The sequence below is a fragment of the Rhinolophus hipposideros genome, assembly GCF_964194185.1.
Source record: "Rhinolophus hipposideros genome assembly, chromosome: 15".
In the NCBI taxonomy this organism is placed as follows: domain Eukaryota; kingdom Metazoa; phylum Chordata; class Mammalia; order Chiroptera; family Rhinolophidae; genus Rhinolophus; species Rhinolophus hipposideros.
The window spans coordinates 6,116,604-6,132,690 of record NC_138061.1 but is presented as its reverse complement, the minus strand read 5'-3'; the positions used below and the strand labels follow the sequence as shown (position 1 = coordinate 6,132,690).

General features: G+C 54.4%; 1 protein-coding gene across 2 annotated transcripts in view; it reads right to left on the bottom strand.

Moving 5' to 3' along the window:
- FAM53B (family with sequence similarity 53 member B) overlaps positions 1-16,087 on the bottom strand; it is a 112,287-nt gene that overhangs the window by 52,987 nt on the left and 43,213 nt on the right. For both annotated transcript variants that reach the window (XM_081074257.1, XM_081074256.1), the window contains exon 3: positions 8,033-8,087. In XM_081074257.1, the coding sequence (XP_080930383.1) occupies positions 8,033-8,087 (55 nt within the window). The remainder of the gene's footprint in view (positions 1-8,032; positions 8,088-16,087) is intronic.

Below are 16,087 nucleotides of genomic sequence, written 5' to 3'. Positions count from 1 at the left end.
AGTTACTTAACCTCTCAGAGCTCCGGTTTCCTCATCTAAAAATTGAGGGCGACAGATAGTAAGCACCTCGCAGAATTACTACGAGAACTAACTGGTTGCCTAGTCCAGGGCCTACGAGGACCACAGCCATCACAAAGGTGGTGACGACACTGGAGAATGCTCAGAGAGCTGGGGCTCAGCTCTTCTGCCCTGGGTACCAGTCTCGGTGGGTTCTGGCTGGAATGGGAGCTGTGTTCCACATCTGGAGCTCTCAAAATTTGGTTTCGGGACCACCGACAGAAGCGTCCTGTGGGGTATTGGTTAAAATGCAGATTCCTAGGCCCAGTCCTCGACCTGGCAAACTGGGGTTCGCATTTTAATAAGTTCCCCAAGTTGTTTTACTGTAAAATTATTGAGAACCACTGCTCTCGAACACCAGCTACCCAGGGGCCTGGGTCCTCAGACACTTGTGTCAGGACGGCGGCCAGTCAGAGCACTCAGACACACACACCCAAGAAGCTTCCAGAAGGCTGACGATTCCAGTCTCTGTAATCTGGATTCAGAACACCGCTGAAAGTGGGTGTTTTGGTGTTTGTTTTGGGCCAGAAAGCAGAACTATGGAGAATAACATCACCCTTTTTCACAGGAGGGGGCAGGGACCTCAGCTGCACAGCATGTTCTGGATGGAGAACCACTGGAAAGAGCCTGAGAAGCCAGCCACTCTTTGAAGAGGAAGCGCGTGAGGCCTTCCAATTTCTCCCTGAGACAGCCTGTGGCTTGTAGAGGTCCTGACACCAAGCCTCTGGCAGACGTGGGCATGGCATGATGGCACAGCCTGAGAGCACAGGTACCAGCCAGCTCTACGCCGTCCCCATCACGTTAATCTTCAGGGGCATCTTGAGTTTCTCTATCTCCCTGCTGAGCCTGTCTTCACAGGTTTGAGGTTGTACGCAGGAATGTTTGTATGTATGTAGTGTAAACACACGCAACACTTTGCCTATAGCTGGAAGGGAAAACTATACAAAAATCCACCCAAACCATCCAGTTGTCTCACAGGTGGAGTGAGCAGGTGACCTCCACGGTGTCTTTCAAAGCTGAGGCTCAATGACTGAGCTTGAAGTTTCTGGGAAGACTTCCATCAGCCTGGGACGCACAAGAGAATCCTCTGCCCACACACGTGGGGACAAGAACTCAGGTCCACACTCACAAAGGTTTGGTCCTGTGATCCCCTGAGTAAGGAGGACAAAGGTTGCTGGGTGCACAAATCTAGAACTCAAAGAAAGCAAGCTCTCAGAGAAACACAAATAGCATTCAACCGCAAATGTTCTTGTTTCCATTTCTGCCCTTAAACTTGAAGGGAAATTCCCAGGGGCCCCTATTCTTAAGGGACTACAAGCCTTCTGATGTTCTAAAGACAGAGATTTGCAGCCCTGGATCTCTCTGTGCTGTATCTTAGAGGCGGCCTTACGGGGACATGACCACAGCAGAATGTGGTTTCTAGAAAAGGCTAAACACCCGAAGCACAGACCTGAGATTCTTGCAGCCTCCCAGGCCCGGGTAGCAGGCCTCCCTCCAGATCAAGACCGGCTGACTCATTCGTGGATTTCACACCTGTCTGCCGGGGCTGACATCAGGCTCTCTCCCCTGCCCTGCAGGCTTGGTCGTGCTAACTTGGTCTCGGAGCTGCAAGAACTCTAGGCTTGGTTTGAAGGTAGAAGCTCACCAACCCTTTCAATGGGAAACTCAAGAGAACTGAGATATCTTTCTGACGTTTTGCAAAGCTGATCTTATAAAAAGAACAAAGGGGAAAACAAGCAGGGTAATGACTTGAGTTATCCCACAATGGTGTCATCTATTTTTCAATGAACTTTAGAGCCCCTGGCCCCCTGGAGCGCCTCTTTCCCTGTGTCACCAGAATGGAGACTCAATTCAGAGCTCTGTCAGGAAGAAAAGGTTCTCAGGCTTTACTGCCTCAGCCGGTGGTTGTGCCCTCTCACCTGCGATGAATCATAAAATGTCAGTTGCATCTGGGGTTCCGGGGCAGTAACACAGGATGCCAGGGCAGGAGGACAGCGACTGGCATGGCCAGAGGGAACTCCTCACCAGCCCCCATCAAGGGGCTGGCTCTGGGGCTCTGGGGGTTCAGAGTGGTTACAGGGCCTGGCCCTCATGGGCTGGGTGGGAGTGGCCCATGGCGGCTGCCACTGTTTCTGGGAAGTATTTGCTCTTGCAAAGAGGCCCTGTGATCCCCAAACAGACAGTATAGGGGAGTAGAAAACACAGCAGACTGGCTGTTGGGAGCGTGGGCCTCAGTCAGTCTCTCCATCTGTAAGAGGCAGGGTGGACAGGGCCCTGTGACAGCCCTTTCAGGTCTGAACCAACCTCCTCTCCAAGCACAGGCCTCCAGGGGCATTTAGAAACATGTAGGGAAAAGCTTGTATTTGCAATGGCAACAAAAACTCTGACGGGACAGAAAGGCATGTTTTATCGTCTCCTCTGGACTCCCATCCTAGTTGCAGGTGCACACAGAGTACACAGAGTGGGCTGCTTGTGACTCATCCCCAGATCAGTGCACAGAGAGCAGTGGGGCGCCATCACTCAGACGAGAGAACTGGCGGCTGGGAGAGCTATTCAGGAAGCTGCCGATAAATGCATATTAACTGTTAGTTAACTAACAACACTGGGGTCCTTGCTGAGGCTGAAAACGAGCATTGTCATGTACTCCAAGCAAGGACTCGCCTCGTGGGCGTCACAGCCCCCTCCCCCAGCTTACTGGTGGGAACACTGCCTCACATCCGGGCAATAGACACACAACCCGCCAAAGGCAGAGCTGGCAATCCCATGGCCAGGTTCGTGTAGGTGGCCCAGGCTGCCTCCGAACTTGACCACCTTTCCATGTACAAGGGAAACTGGCAATGCACCATAGTGGGTGGCACCCAAAACCAGTGTGGCAGCTGTCATTCCCTGTCCTCTGGCACTACTGGGGCCCCCTCCCCACCCCCAAGTCAGGCCAGCCTGGGTGAGAAGGCAGGCTGGGAGGCTCCCTTTTCACTTGTCACCATAAACAGCCAGCACATGCCAACTACACTTTGCACCTACTTCCATTCTGTACTTTATTCCTGAAACCAATAAATGGTGCAAGAAAAAACTTAAAGCGCTCTGTACAGACAAGTCTTAAACAAAACCTTATACTATTTTAGAGACTGAAAAACATCACATATATGACCACAATACATAAAAATAAATTAAAAATAAAAAGTAAATTTCTAAAAATCATACATAGGCGTACTTGTGTATGGATGTATTTTTTTGTTTTCCATTACAGTTGACACTCAATATTATTTTATATTAGTTTCAGGTATATATGGATGTCCTGTTAAAAATGAAAACAAGGTTCACTCTAGCCTGTTTTCGTTAATAATCAGTATCTTGTAGAGAGCCCTGGTCCATGCTCATATTCAAAATGGCCACCTCTGAGAAGTGGAGAAAGTGGCACAGACCCGAGAATAGGCCCAAGTAGCTCTGGTTTTGTTACTGCTGTTGCTCATTTTGTGGCAGTCATGTGTTTGTTCTAAAAAATCTGAAATGCTCAACCTCCAAATGCCAGCTTTTTCATACGAGGTGCAGTCACATTCCACTTGCAACGACGAATAGTGGTGGAGTTAAAAGACCAAAGTGACATGTTTTTAGGGCTGCACGGCTCAACGCAGCCAACTGGTTTCCCCTGTAGAAATTAATACAGAGAGTGCCCCCGGGAACAACCCTTTTATGTATGGAGTAGACTTAACAGCCGAGTAATTAAACATGGAAAGTAAGGGCTTATAATTAAAACGCTGACAAACCTGAACCAAGTGGCACAAGTAGGGCTGCTGTAATATTTTTACAATTCCTTTTTATACATAATGTATGATCCTTCTGCTCAAGTTTCCTCTATGTTCTTTGCCTGTGAAATAATTTACATTAATAAATAATTTACTGCCATAACTCCTAAAGCAATTATGGGTTTTCATCCAATTTTTTTTTTAGCATACGAATTGTTTTGTTCTCTGTCAATTGACTCATATTTACATGCCTTTTCCTAGTGGTCTTTTTGCAATAATTGGAATTACACTCACTTTCTCACATATTTCATTTCCAGGTCTTCTCCTTGCCTGAGAGGTGGGGACAATGGCATGTGTAGTGCTCATTGTCCCTGAATACAGAACTCATTTAATGGGTGCACTTAGCCAAGGGTGGCAAATGGAGCCTGCTCTCACCCCACTGGCCCTGTTTCACAAACAAAGATTAAACTAGTACATGTGTGGACTGGGTCAGCGTGAAGAGGCTTCTCCATGGCAAATGACGAGCACCTGGGGGGAGCTACACACCGAGGATTCACGTTCAGCCCCTGCCTCTCCCAGCGCAGAATTCTCTCCGGCGCAGAACCCACTAGAAATCATGGCCAGCAATGGGCTGGCTTGCCTGCCGGGCTGGCTGACCAGTGGGAGGGCCACACCCGTGAAGCTGCTACCTGACCAAGGTTTCCTGTGTCAAGTACACAAGAAGCAGCGGTGCACATGGCTCTTGCCCACAGAAGCTGTTTGCAGAGGAAATTCCAACTCAGCACAGCAGATGAGGAGGTGAGAAAGGAAACCAAGAGGCAAAACTCTGTCTCCGCTGGAAGCGCCCTGTGATGACAGGGCTGGGCTGCAGCCTGACGAGGGCGCTGGGCCCTGGCACAGAGCAGGCCTGGCAGCTGCCCGGCTCCCCTCTGCCCTGTCCCTCCCATCCACAGCTGGCCCACCTTTGTCCTCTCCCCTACTTCTCCACTTTGGAAAAGCGCAAAACCACTTCTTTCTATCAAGTTCCCAAATTTGGGGGTGAAGGACAGCTCACAGTAAGGGAAGAGGGAAGTACTTAAAAAAACATTGCTAGGAGCACTCGATTATACTCATAGTAGCATTTTATCTAAGTGGCTGCAAGGAGGCCGAGCTACTTGACAGGGTGGCTCTTTAAGAGAAAGCAAACAGGCCACTGCCCTTCCCACCCTAATGCACTTGCCTGAATTTTCTTCAGAACATTTACGGAACTCCAACTCCTACTGGCTCCCTGTTAGGACCCTGTATGGGGACTGAGGAGGACCATGACTGAGTCACAGGGCCAAGCTGTCCCCAGCTCTCGCAGGAGAAGGCCACTGATCAGGGCCAGAACACGAGTCCTTTATCTCCAGCAGACAGGCAGGGGTTTCGGTGGTTATAACAACACGACATTTCGTCTTTGCTGAGCGTTGTCCAGCCCTGGAAGGGCCCAAAACCCTCTTGCAAAGTGTGGCTGGACTCACAGGGTGTTCCCTGCTATTGAAAAGCTGGCACGTCTAAGATAAAATATCGCTGCCTGGGTACCCTCCTAGTTTATCACGCAGGGCGAAGCCACACCTGGATCACAGGTGAAATGGGCAGGAGCAATCACCTGAGCTTCCACCAGCACAGAGGCTTGGGAAGGCCTAGGACGGCTGACATTCCCGCCTCAGCAAGCACGGGAAACGGACGGAGGCGGGAGGGGCTGAGCCAGCCCTCCTGCGTGCTGCTGTCTCTTTAAGTCCCACAAACACCTGTGATCAGCAAAATGAGGAAACCGTGGCTCAGGAAGATGAGCTGACTTGCCCACAGCTATGAGGGCCTGCTGTGGGCACAGGGCTGGTTCACGCTACCCCAGCACCAAGTGCCTGGCACAAAGTAGGTACTCAGTAAACACCTGCTAGGACAGGCCACTGCCATGAACAAGCAGCCTTGGTGATGTGCGCTGTCAGGTGGCTCAGGGGCTTCCTGAATTAAGGAGGGGCTTAGCAACAGGAAGATGAGCCTGTGGGCGAGATAGATGCCGAGAAGGAGGGGACTCCACGGACCCCTGCCCGAGCCAGCACAGCAGGAGGGACACGGAGCCCATGGTGAGCGATCCTGAAGAACCACTCTGCAAACAAGAGCCGCGGAAGCGGCAGCACAGGCCTTGCTGGAAACCCTGGGCCGGAGAGAGGCCTCCCGAGTAGAAAGCAGCAGCAGGGCTCCGCAGGCTCACGGGGAATGCGGAAGGACTGCCTCTCTGCGTGTGCCTGTCCCCAGGGCCTCTGCCGTGGTCCCCGAGCCTAAGGGTCTTTCCCACAAGACATAGGTGATGCACTCCCCTATACCCCCTCCCCAGGGAAGCCCAGGTGGCCCCTTTGTTGGGCGTGGAGGGAGCAGGACGCTCACCGCAGGTGGCAGCCCTCTTTGTCACCTGTTACTAAGGTCTGCTCACGCTGCGCCAAGCTCCTTACACGCATTACCTCACACGGTCCTCACAGCAAGCCCGCCAGGCAGGGGCTACCACAACAGCTGTACTGCTGAGGAGGAAACAGGCTGAAAAAGCCAGGAGTTCACAGTGCCTATGAGTCCAATACCACCCGTTATGAACCCACAAGAGCTCCATTATGACGCGCGCAGAGAAAGGCCCGAACGTCTGTTGCAGGGGCAGCCCTGAAATAAAGACCGACGTCTCCACGACCTGGTTTACTGGTCTAGCCCGCTTGGCAGTGGAAGTCCAGGCTGGGGTGGGGGCTGGCCGTGCCAGAGGAAGCAGCTCAGCGGGAGTTCAGCGGTGAGTCAGGCCCCGAGGGAGCTGGGAACCACCAACGAGGTGTTCAAGCGAGTCGCACGTGGAGACAGGCCTCAGAAGTGTGTCACACGGGTAGACCAAGGCCAGATGATCTCCCTGTTTCCATTTCCTCTGGTGCCAGCATCAAGAGGACAGCCTGGGCTGTCCTTCAGAGCTGTGGCTTGTGACTGAGACGACAACAATCTTCTTTCTCCCCTGACCTGGGTCCAACTCTGCCCAGCGAGGGACCTGGGAGGTCACATCATGAGGCCTCAGTTTTCCCCATGTGAATGGAGTGCCCCCACGCGCCCCTGAAGCCGCTGCAGAGTCGAGGAGATCCTGCGTGTTAAGACGTGTGGCCCAGCCCCCTCCACCCTCATCATCCCTCCTACGGGAACTGGGTCTAAAGAAGAAGAAAACAATGTTCACAGAGGGAAGGGCCGAGGAGGAGGCCAGGAACTGTACCCGGCCCTGCAAAGACCAAACTGAAATATGAAAGCCCACAGCCCTTACCCATCGTGGAAGCCTGGCTGCTGCCTCAATGCAGACATCACAGAAACTCATCGTCAGGTGTCCCCAAAGGGGGCAGGAGTCACAGAGAGACAGCGAAACATCATCTGCAACATGAGCACTCAACACAGTCCATTTCAGCCCCTTATCAAAAACAGTAATTCACACTTGCATGAGAACGGGACTGAGGCAACCTTTCTGGAAAGCCTGTCAGCAGCACGAAGCAAGAGGCTTAAAGCCGACCCTGCCCTCCGGCCCTTCCACCCCACTCCTGGGGACTGCCCTGCAGAACACCCAGAAGGCAGACGAAGCGGAGACACTTAGTCACTGCTAATCCCAGCAGCAAACAGAACGCCCTGCTACCCAACAGGCATACAAGTTACATCACTAAACACATCTGAAGACAGCGACACAATGGAGAACCAGACACTCATTAAAATGTGCAGAGTGGACAGTGTTAATGCTGTGGGGAAATGATGGCAACCAGTACTGGTACCAAGTGAAAAAAGCAAGAGAAATTTTTTTTTTGTATATAAGTTCATGTAACCATATGTTCGTCATGGACTTGGCTGCGAACAAAAAAATACACCAAAATCTGAACAGTACTTTTCCCTGGGGCCCTGGGAGATTTTTATTTCATACTTTATACTATGGTGTGTCTCCTGAGTTAAAAAAGGGAACACGGCTACTTTAGTAATCAGACAGAAACTCTCAGTGTTGTAGTGGGAATGACATTTCTAAACCGCACACCGGTGCCTGTCCCAGCAGCCCCCGTTACCACTCCAGCACCGCCTGGGACCAAAATAGTTAAAACACACAGAAAAGAGTCCCCATGGCTGCTCTCTGTGCCTACGTCCGGCAGTGCCCTTCGCATCTCACCTGGAGGACTCAGGCCCTGGCGGAAGGACTGTTCACAGCCACCTCGGTTACTCACCCATAATTCCACAAGAGAAAAGTGTCGGTCCGTGACTCATCTTCTTTGGCGTGTGCTGAAAACAACCAGAAAAGCTATTCACTCTTCAAGTCATAAGAAGCACGTCTGCACATGACCCTGCACTGATCCCTTGCTAAAGTCACAATTAGAGGGGTGACCGCCTTTTGCCGACGTCAGATTAGGGAAAGGAGAGAAAAGTATTAAAAGAGACAACATCTGCCCATAATCAGGCCTGGACTCTTTGTCCGAAGTCTCCAGTGAGTTATGGTGTCCATCAAATTAATAGGCTTCAAAACCCACAAGAAAGCTGCATGACTTGTGACACTGGGGGACTTTTCCACGCGAGTGGTATGGAGGAGGATGCGGGAGGAAGTGTGATGTGCCCAGTTCACTGAGTTGGGCTGACAAGAGGCCTCCTCACATCCCAGGCAAGGACAAGAGGGAACCTCGGGTGCAGCAAGAAGCTCGAGTGCTGAGTAGAGACCCCTCCTGTCCCCCCCGCCCCCGGCCCTCACTTCAAGTGACAAAAACAACTCTTCCCTGTGTTCGTAGCAGCACCGGGTGAAGTGCAAGAGGCTGGCCCCGCCCTGCAGGCCGCTCGGTGACGAGGTCCCCAGATCCTCTCTGAACTGAAAGAGCAACTAGAAAATTCTGTTTGTTCTCAATATACAGCTATGGCTTCTGAGCTCCTTGGCACCGTGTTTCCACAATGGTCTCCCTCCCCACAGTGAACACACTGCATCTCCCCTCAAGCCCACACCTGGCCTTGGTGGAGCGCTATGGCCACTGGTGAGGAACAGGCCAGCGAGGCCCAGAGGGCCCCATGTCCAGACACTTGCTCCGCAGCTGCACAGGAACCTGAGTGTGGACACTGCCGTCCCTTGTGCCAGCTGAGGCCCAGGTCACGAGGCCTATCCTGACCTCTGGGGGGGGGGATACTGTGCCCACTGGGGCCCCAGGAAGAAGCGTCTGGCTCACTCACTCACTCACACATTCATTCATTCACCCACTCATCTAACAAAGCTGTACTGGTAATTATTTAAGTTACATGCAGGCCGTGCTAGGAGTTGGTCATGTGACAGGAAAAAAGCTCTAGCTCGAGGAGTCAGCTGGTCACAGAGGGCCCCAGGGAAGCCCCAGGACATGCACAGCTTCTAGTCTAAGAAGTGGGGGGAACCTAGGCCCTGGCTCTTTAAGGCCTGCAAGGGTGAGGGTGGGGCCGCCTAGGAACACTGGCCCACCCAGATAAGAGGGTGGCAAGCGCCTGGCACCAGCTCTCCACCCGTCCCCAGATGCCTGATTCCGGGATCTTTGCCCTCGGTCAGATATGTGATCATCTAATCAGGTTATTAGGGTCCATCCTGAGCAGCCCTGGGCAGAGATGAAGGACAGCGCCTCAGCCCACAAGAAGCTCCCATTTCGTAGAGGACACCGTCAGAGACGAGCCACTACAGAGAGTGGGACTGGGGGAAAGATGACCAGCCTGTGGGTGCTGCGTGCGGGAGGTCAAGCTGGTTTCCTGAGGAGACGGTACAGCTGGTGCTGAAGGGCCAGCTGGTGCAGGGGTGGGCAGTCCTCCTCCAGCCCCTCCTCCTCCACGTAAACACTCCTCATACTTGCAGGACAGGTGGTCCTCTTGGATTCCAGGGACCTAACCATCTAATCTACAGGCGTCGGGGGAAAGGGTGGGCTGTGACCACCTCCCTCCCCGCTGACTCAGTTAATGCAGCAGGACGCACACTGAAAGCCCATACCAAAGTCACCCAATGGAGAGCAGGTGACACACTCGAGAGCCCTGCTGTGTTGAGAGAGAGAAAAGCTGGGCTTGCCTGCTGAGGGAGACAGTCCAACACCCCAGCACAAAAGACACCCACTGGGGAACCGCAGAAGGCAGCCAGCCCACCCTCGTGCTTGGTGGCAGGGGGCAAAGCTACCCAGGCTGGGAGTCCCCAAAAACCCAAACCAGAATCGGGCCATGGACTGCAGAAGACAGCGAGAAGCCTGGCACGGCCTGTTGGCTGCACTGCGATGCAGGGGCCCCTGAGGAGGACTGGGGTCCCCAGACAACAGCAGGAAGCCAACAGTGGGCAAACCTGCCGACGCATCCCTGCTCGCTGGCCCTGTTCTTCCTCTGAGCTGTGTTCCAGACAGAGAGCGCCTCGGGGCCCGCCCAGGCAATGTGGACACGTGATGGGCACCAGAGCTGCTGGGGTCTGTGCCCACAGAGGGGAGCCACTGGGCCAGCGCACGGGGGCTCTCCAGGCCGCGTTCACTCACTGTCACTCATTCAGGGGCTCAGCGTTTGCTGCAGAGCCGTGTCTCAACTTGGAGAACACACACTTGGCATGCCCGGCTGTCCAGCTCGGGACACCACCGCCCCCCACTGAGCCTGAGCCAGTCTCCTGGCTGGTCCCCTGCCTGTGCCCTGAGCCCCAGGTCCATTCTCCACCCAGACCCAACAGTGGCCAGCCCACATTGTTCCTCTGTTTACCACCCTCCAAGGACTTCCCACAGCAACGAGAATAAAACCCAGGCCGCCCCTTCTCCCCACAGCCCACCAGACCCACGTGAGCCAAGCCTGGCGCCCACAACCTCGCTCAACCCACCCGTCCTCCCTCACGCAGCTCCGTGGGACCAGCCAGCTTGCTGCTGCCTCAGGGCCTTCGCGGTGGGGTCTTTACAAGATGGGCTCTGGGTCTCATTCCTGTCACGCGGCCTCCTCAGCGGCCTGCCCTGCGCACCAGGCCGAAAGGGCGCCGTGCCCGTCGTGCTTTCCATCACGCGCCGTGTTTAGCTTTCGCATTGCCTCTATCACTTCATTTGCTTCTGTGCCTGTTCTCTGCTTCCCCCAAGACTCAACCTTCTCGAGGCTGCTGTCTCGTCCCCGATGTGCCCAGCACACAGCAGGTGCCACGGGACTATCTGGTGACTGAATGCCACGGCCAGCGGTCAGCCCAAGCCTCCTGGTCGCGCTGCCACAGGCCCATGGATGTGGGGCCAACGGAAACGATTTCCACTGGGCAGAACCTGCTGGGCTCACGCCAAATCAAAACTCAGGGAAGGGGAGCAGCAGGTGGACAGAGTCGGGGGGTGACCCTAGGTGGGCCCGGGCTCCTCACGCGGCCTCTGACTCTGCACTCAGGGATGCAGGTGGACACTGAGATTTTACAACTTGAAGGAAGCCCTTCCCCTGGTTCCCCGTTGTAGGGGAGCCCCACTCCTGGTTTCTTCATTGAGCATGTGAAACCGTACAGACTCATGGTGCAGCCCCCTTCTTCTAACAGCACCCCAACTCTGCACTGGGGCTCCACCCCTGCATCACTGGGGCGTGTCATGGTGCGACTGGGCCTCGGTGACCCCGGCATGGGGTGGGCACAGGACAGGGCATGGCTGACCAGACACTCGTCGCTCCAGGGCTCTGAGCTCTGGACCAAGGAGGTGCTAGGGCTGCTTCACCCAGTGGGACGCCCTGAGCCTGCTGTGAGCACCTGCTTCCAAAACTGCCCAAGCTGCCCCATGGCTGCCTTTGTGAGGCTTTATTCGCCAACTCCTCTCCAGGCCTGCAGTTCTCTGCCAGTGCTCACGGGGTCCTCTTTCCGTGACACGTTAGCCAGAAATGGCCTCCTGCTTACAACTGAGGAACCCCAGCCGATTTCCTGCTGGACTTCAAGAGGCTCGTGTTTAAGGAAGCCATGCAACCGCTCCAAGTGGTGCTAGGGCGGAGGTTTTCAGAACCAGGAGGAAATATTTACAAGTTAAACCTACTTATATAGTGCAGTGTAGTTTTTCGGGGTTTTTTTTTGGGTTTTGGTGTTTTTTTTGTTTTTGTTTTTTCACAAAATGCAGCTTTCTCCTCTTTCTTTTCCTTCTTCCTCTTCTTGATGGTCAATTCAGGCAAACGGGTTTGTTTATGTAGAGAATTTCCCTCAAAGTCATTATGGGGAAATGCTGACTGAGAGGACGGTGGCAATCTGAAGGCCAATCATGAAGCCTGAACTCATTATGGGCTAATTACTTCCCCCTGGGCTTTCTGCCTCCTGTTGGGGTAGCTGAAGAAAACAGTAAATAAACAATGGGATCAGGGCCCCCCATCTTGCTTTCTGAGCCCTGTCTGAGGCTGGGTTGCCGGTGGGCAGGCCTGAACATCCCGAATCTGACAGCTTCCCAGGGTGTCAGGCCCCAGGCACACCCCAACCACTGGCAGGTTTCCCAAGGTCCAACACCGACCGAGCTTCCCACTGGGCTCCAGGTTGTCCAGAGCCGTTTTATTCCTAGTATACCCAATACATGATAAAATTCCCACTCTCTGTGCCATTCTGCAGCCGGCCTCTCTGCCCCTTCCGACCCTCTGCACCCACTTTGGACCCCCTGCGGGAAGGTTGAGCCAATCCCTACCTATATGGTGAGGCCCCAAGGGCCTCACCCTCTGAGGTTTCCCAAGACACTCAGTGTGCACACAGACGTGCACAGACGTGCACACAGGCCCTGGCTGGTGTCTGCAGTGACACGGGACAATGAGCACAGCCCCCCTTGGTATTTCTCCTACTGGGAAGCCTCTGTTTCCGAGCCTCCCCCAGGGCAGGGCCTGGTCTCAGGTCAGGAGAGAAGGTTCTGGAATTGGATCTTCCATGGGAAAGGCAAAAGCTGCAAATCAAACTCTGAGTAAGGAAAGAAGCTCTGACTCAAATAAAGACACAATTCCGGTCTTTCTTTGATGAGGAACTGGCTCAGAGAGAGTACGGCAAAGCCCGTCTCTGCACATGCTCATGCTTCTTCCTTTCTTCTGCAGATGACTGACTAAAGCGGTCACGTCCCTTTTTCCTTTCCCTGATGCAGTGGTACAGGGAACCGCAATGCCGCGCGGACAAGATCATACTCATGCACACGAGGGGAACAAGCGGGGCTCCCCAGCCTCCAAAAGGGAACATGGTGAGACCGTGGCCGTGGAAAGCAGAAGGGAGAGACAGAGCCGAGAAGCAGAGAAGCTGAGAAGGGAGCAGCGGGTGGTGGCCCTGGCTCCCCAGACTTGAGGGTTGGCTCAGGCATGGACGACGGGCCCCGTGGCGTCTGCTTGCCCGGGGAAAAGGCACCGTACTACCTCGGACTCTGCATTTCTGAATTCAAACTTCAGCCCAGCCTGTGGCCTGCCGGGAATGCTGGCTGGGGCTGTTGAGCCCAATGCCAAGTCCGGGTGACTGGGAATATGAAGACCCTCGGTGCCCAGGCAGCTGGGTGCAAGGCCTGACGTGGCCACTAACTCTTCCAAAGGAGCAAATCACTTAGCCTTGGCACGCTGATCTGACAAGCGCAAAAGGAAGGGCCTGCTCCACAAACCAGTGTCGGCTGTTGTGGGAAATACCACGAGGCTGGGAAAGGGCCTCCGCCCTGGAGCGATGTACCCCCAGCTCCCGCTGGTCTCCAGACTTGACAGAGGCCTGGGAGTTTCTGGGGAGACAGCTGGGCCTGGCCAGGAACATGGTCAGCCTGGTGCAAGAGAACAGACCCTCTGCCTGAGCGTGAGCGTGTGGGAAGGAGCTGGGGGAACGCTGCTCCCGAGGTCAAATGTCTGGGCTGCCTGCCAGCAGCAGCAGCTAATGTTAGAACACTAGAAGGAAGAGACCGCTCGGCAGAGGAAAGCAGCCGGCGGCGGAGTGGGGCAAAGGGGAACCCAGTGCAGGCATCGCTGCCCATTGTGCAAGCCTAGGCAGCTGGGCCACGGCAGTCCCCAGGCCACCTCTCCCTGGAGAAAGGCAAAACCTACGAAGCGCTCTCAGTCCTTTTTTCTGTTCTTCATCTCTCTCTCGAGAGTAGAGGCGGTCACGTTGTCAGCAGCATTTAGTTTGCAGAAAAAGGAGAACCACCACCATTAAATGGGCTCCTAAGAAGACGGAGAGGGGGCTGGCCAGGCCCAGGAGAGCACCTGTGGGCCTCTCTTCACCCGTGTTTCAAGCCCTCCCCCCAGGTGACTTGCACCTGCAGTTTTGGACTTTCTCTCCTCACTTCTGTGTCCCTGGGATCTGTCCCCACAATTCCAAGGTGGCCTGTGGTGATTCACATTTTCTTTTGTAATCTTAAACCCCCACTTATGTTATCTTCTTAGTCTGATTAGAAAACAAAAGAGAAATGCTTTTCCACCTTTCCTGTTATTATCTTGATGGTATTTACATGAGGATGATGTTAGAAGCTTAGGAAGCTGAAGCAAAACCCCCACTGACTTCCTCTCACCCTCACGGGCTGCTGAGAGCAAACTCTCACATCAGTTTATCTCACATTCCGTCTGGTGGATGTCTCCAATAGACTGAGATCACTTGGGGTCTTCCTTTGGTTGTTTAGCCTGTGCCACTACCCAAGGCCTAGTGGAGTCCTGAGACTACAGCCTTAGGAGCCAGGCTGGGCTGCGCGTGGAGGTCTGGGGTGCAGGATACAAGTGCCTGGACTCGCAGGCTGCATCCGGGCACCCTGCTCGCCAGCTGTGTGGCCTGGGCCCCCCGTCCTCTGAGCTCTCAGAGCTGCAGTTTCCTGTCTGTATAACAGGGTAGAGGTGGACATACCCCCACCCCTCAGCAGGGTGAGGGCAGGCTCCAGAGGAGGGAAGGGTGGTGGGACTTCTGCAAGCACCACACAGACGGCGCTTCCCGTCCCAAGCCGCTGGGGCAGCCGCACTCCTGCCTGTCCGCTGGCCCACACTGAGCTTCCTCCTGTGCAAGCAGAACCAGGCCAGGCCTGGACTGGGGCCAATAGCCTGTGAGGCGCCACCAAACCGACAATGAGAAAGCCCCCTTCCAAAGGTGGCCACTCCTCACAGCTGACCTGCCCGTCTGGGACTTAAGGGGTGGGAAGAGTCCAAAGAGGACAGATGGGCCTGGAGCAGCCGATGACCTTCCAGGAAGGGGAGAGAGTCTGGGAAGACAGGGAAGACCCTAAGCCACATAGCAGCAGGTGGACTGCACAGCCCTTTGCCATGACCTGTTTGCTGCCCTTGACCTCTCTCCTCTCCCTCTCCATCTCCCTCTCCCTCTCCGTCTCCGTCTCCCTCTCCCCCTCCCCCTCCCCTCCCTTCCCCTCCCCTCCCCTCTCCTCTCCTTCCTAAGAACATGAGTCTTCCTATCCCGCTAGGGCTGTGAGGCCACACTCCTCCTGGCATGGGCTCAAGCCATGTCTATTCGAAGAACGGCTCAGCTGACCTCAGACCCACACACCCTGGAACCAGCTCCATAGCCAACTCCAGCCAGACTCGCCCTGGGATGAGACCAAGTTTAGCGGCAGCTGCTAAGGCCAACAGTGCAGCTAGACCCGGCAGGAATGCTCCCTTGGGATGTCCAGAAGGCCCTCACCCTGACCGCCATTCCTTTCTGGTCAGAGCTACTCTAAACGTGTTCTTTAGATTCACCAGGAAAACACCCACCAACAACAGAAAAAGAGCAATCTCAGCAGCAGCCAGAAAGGGGCTAAAACAATGACGGGATGAGAAGAAGCCGGGCTACGGGAAGCCACGTTCATTCACTCTGCAAATGTCCACTGAGCACCTACCATTTACTAGGCCTGGGTTTCAGGCACTGAGGGTTCAGCAACAAGCAAGAGACAAAAATGCCTTGCCTTTGTCACGCTCACGTTCTAGTGCAGGAGTCATTCAATACACAAGATCCAAATATTAAAAAGTGGTACCTGCCTAAGAAGGAACGGAGATGGGGAAAGGGGACAGAAAGGGTGAGGGAAGTAAGCATGGTGGCAGTAGAATTAAATTTTGGTCGACTGACCAGAAAATAAAGGGAGGGAAGCAGAATACTGCTAAGGGGGAGTGTTCCAGGCCACGGAAAAAGCACAAAGGCCCTGAGGCAGGCTAGTGCTTGGCACGTTGAGCATGGAGGCCAGTGTGGCTTGAGCAGAGTGAATGGGGAGTGGGCAGAAGAGAGCAGAGTGTTCCCAGGGGGCCATGTGGGGCCTCGTACATCCAAGGAAGGGCTTTGGCATTGGCTGGGCCTGAGATGAGAAGCTGGTGGAAGGTTCTGAGCAGAGGAGGGACAGACGTGACTCGTGTTCCCTCTGGCTACTGGG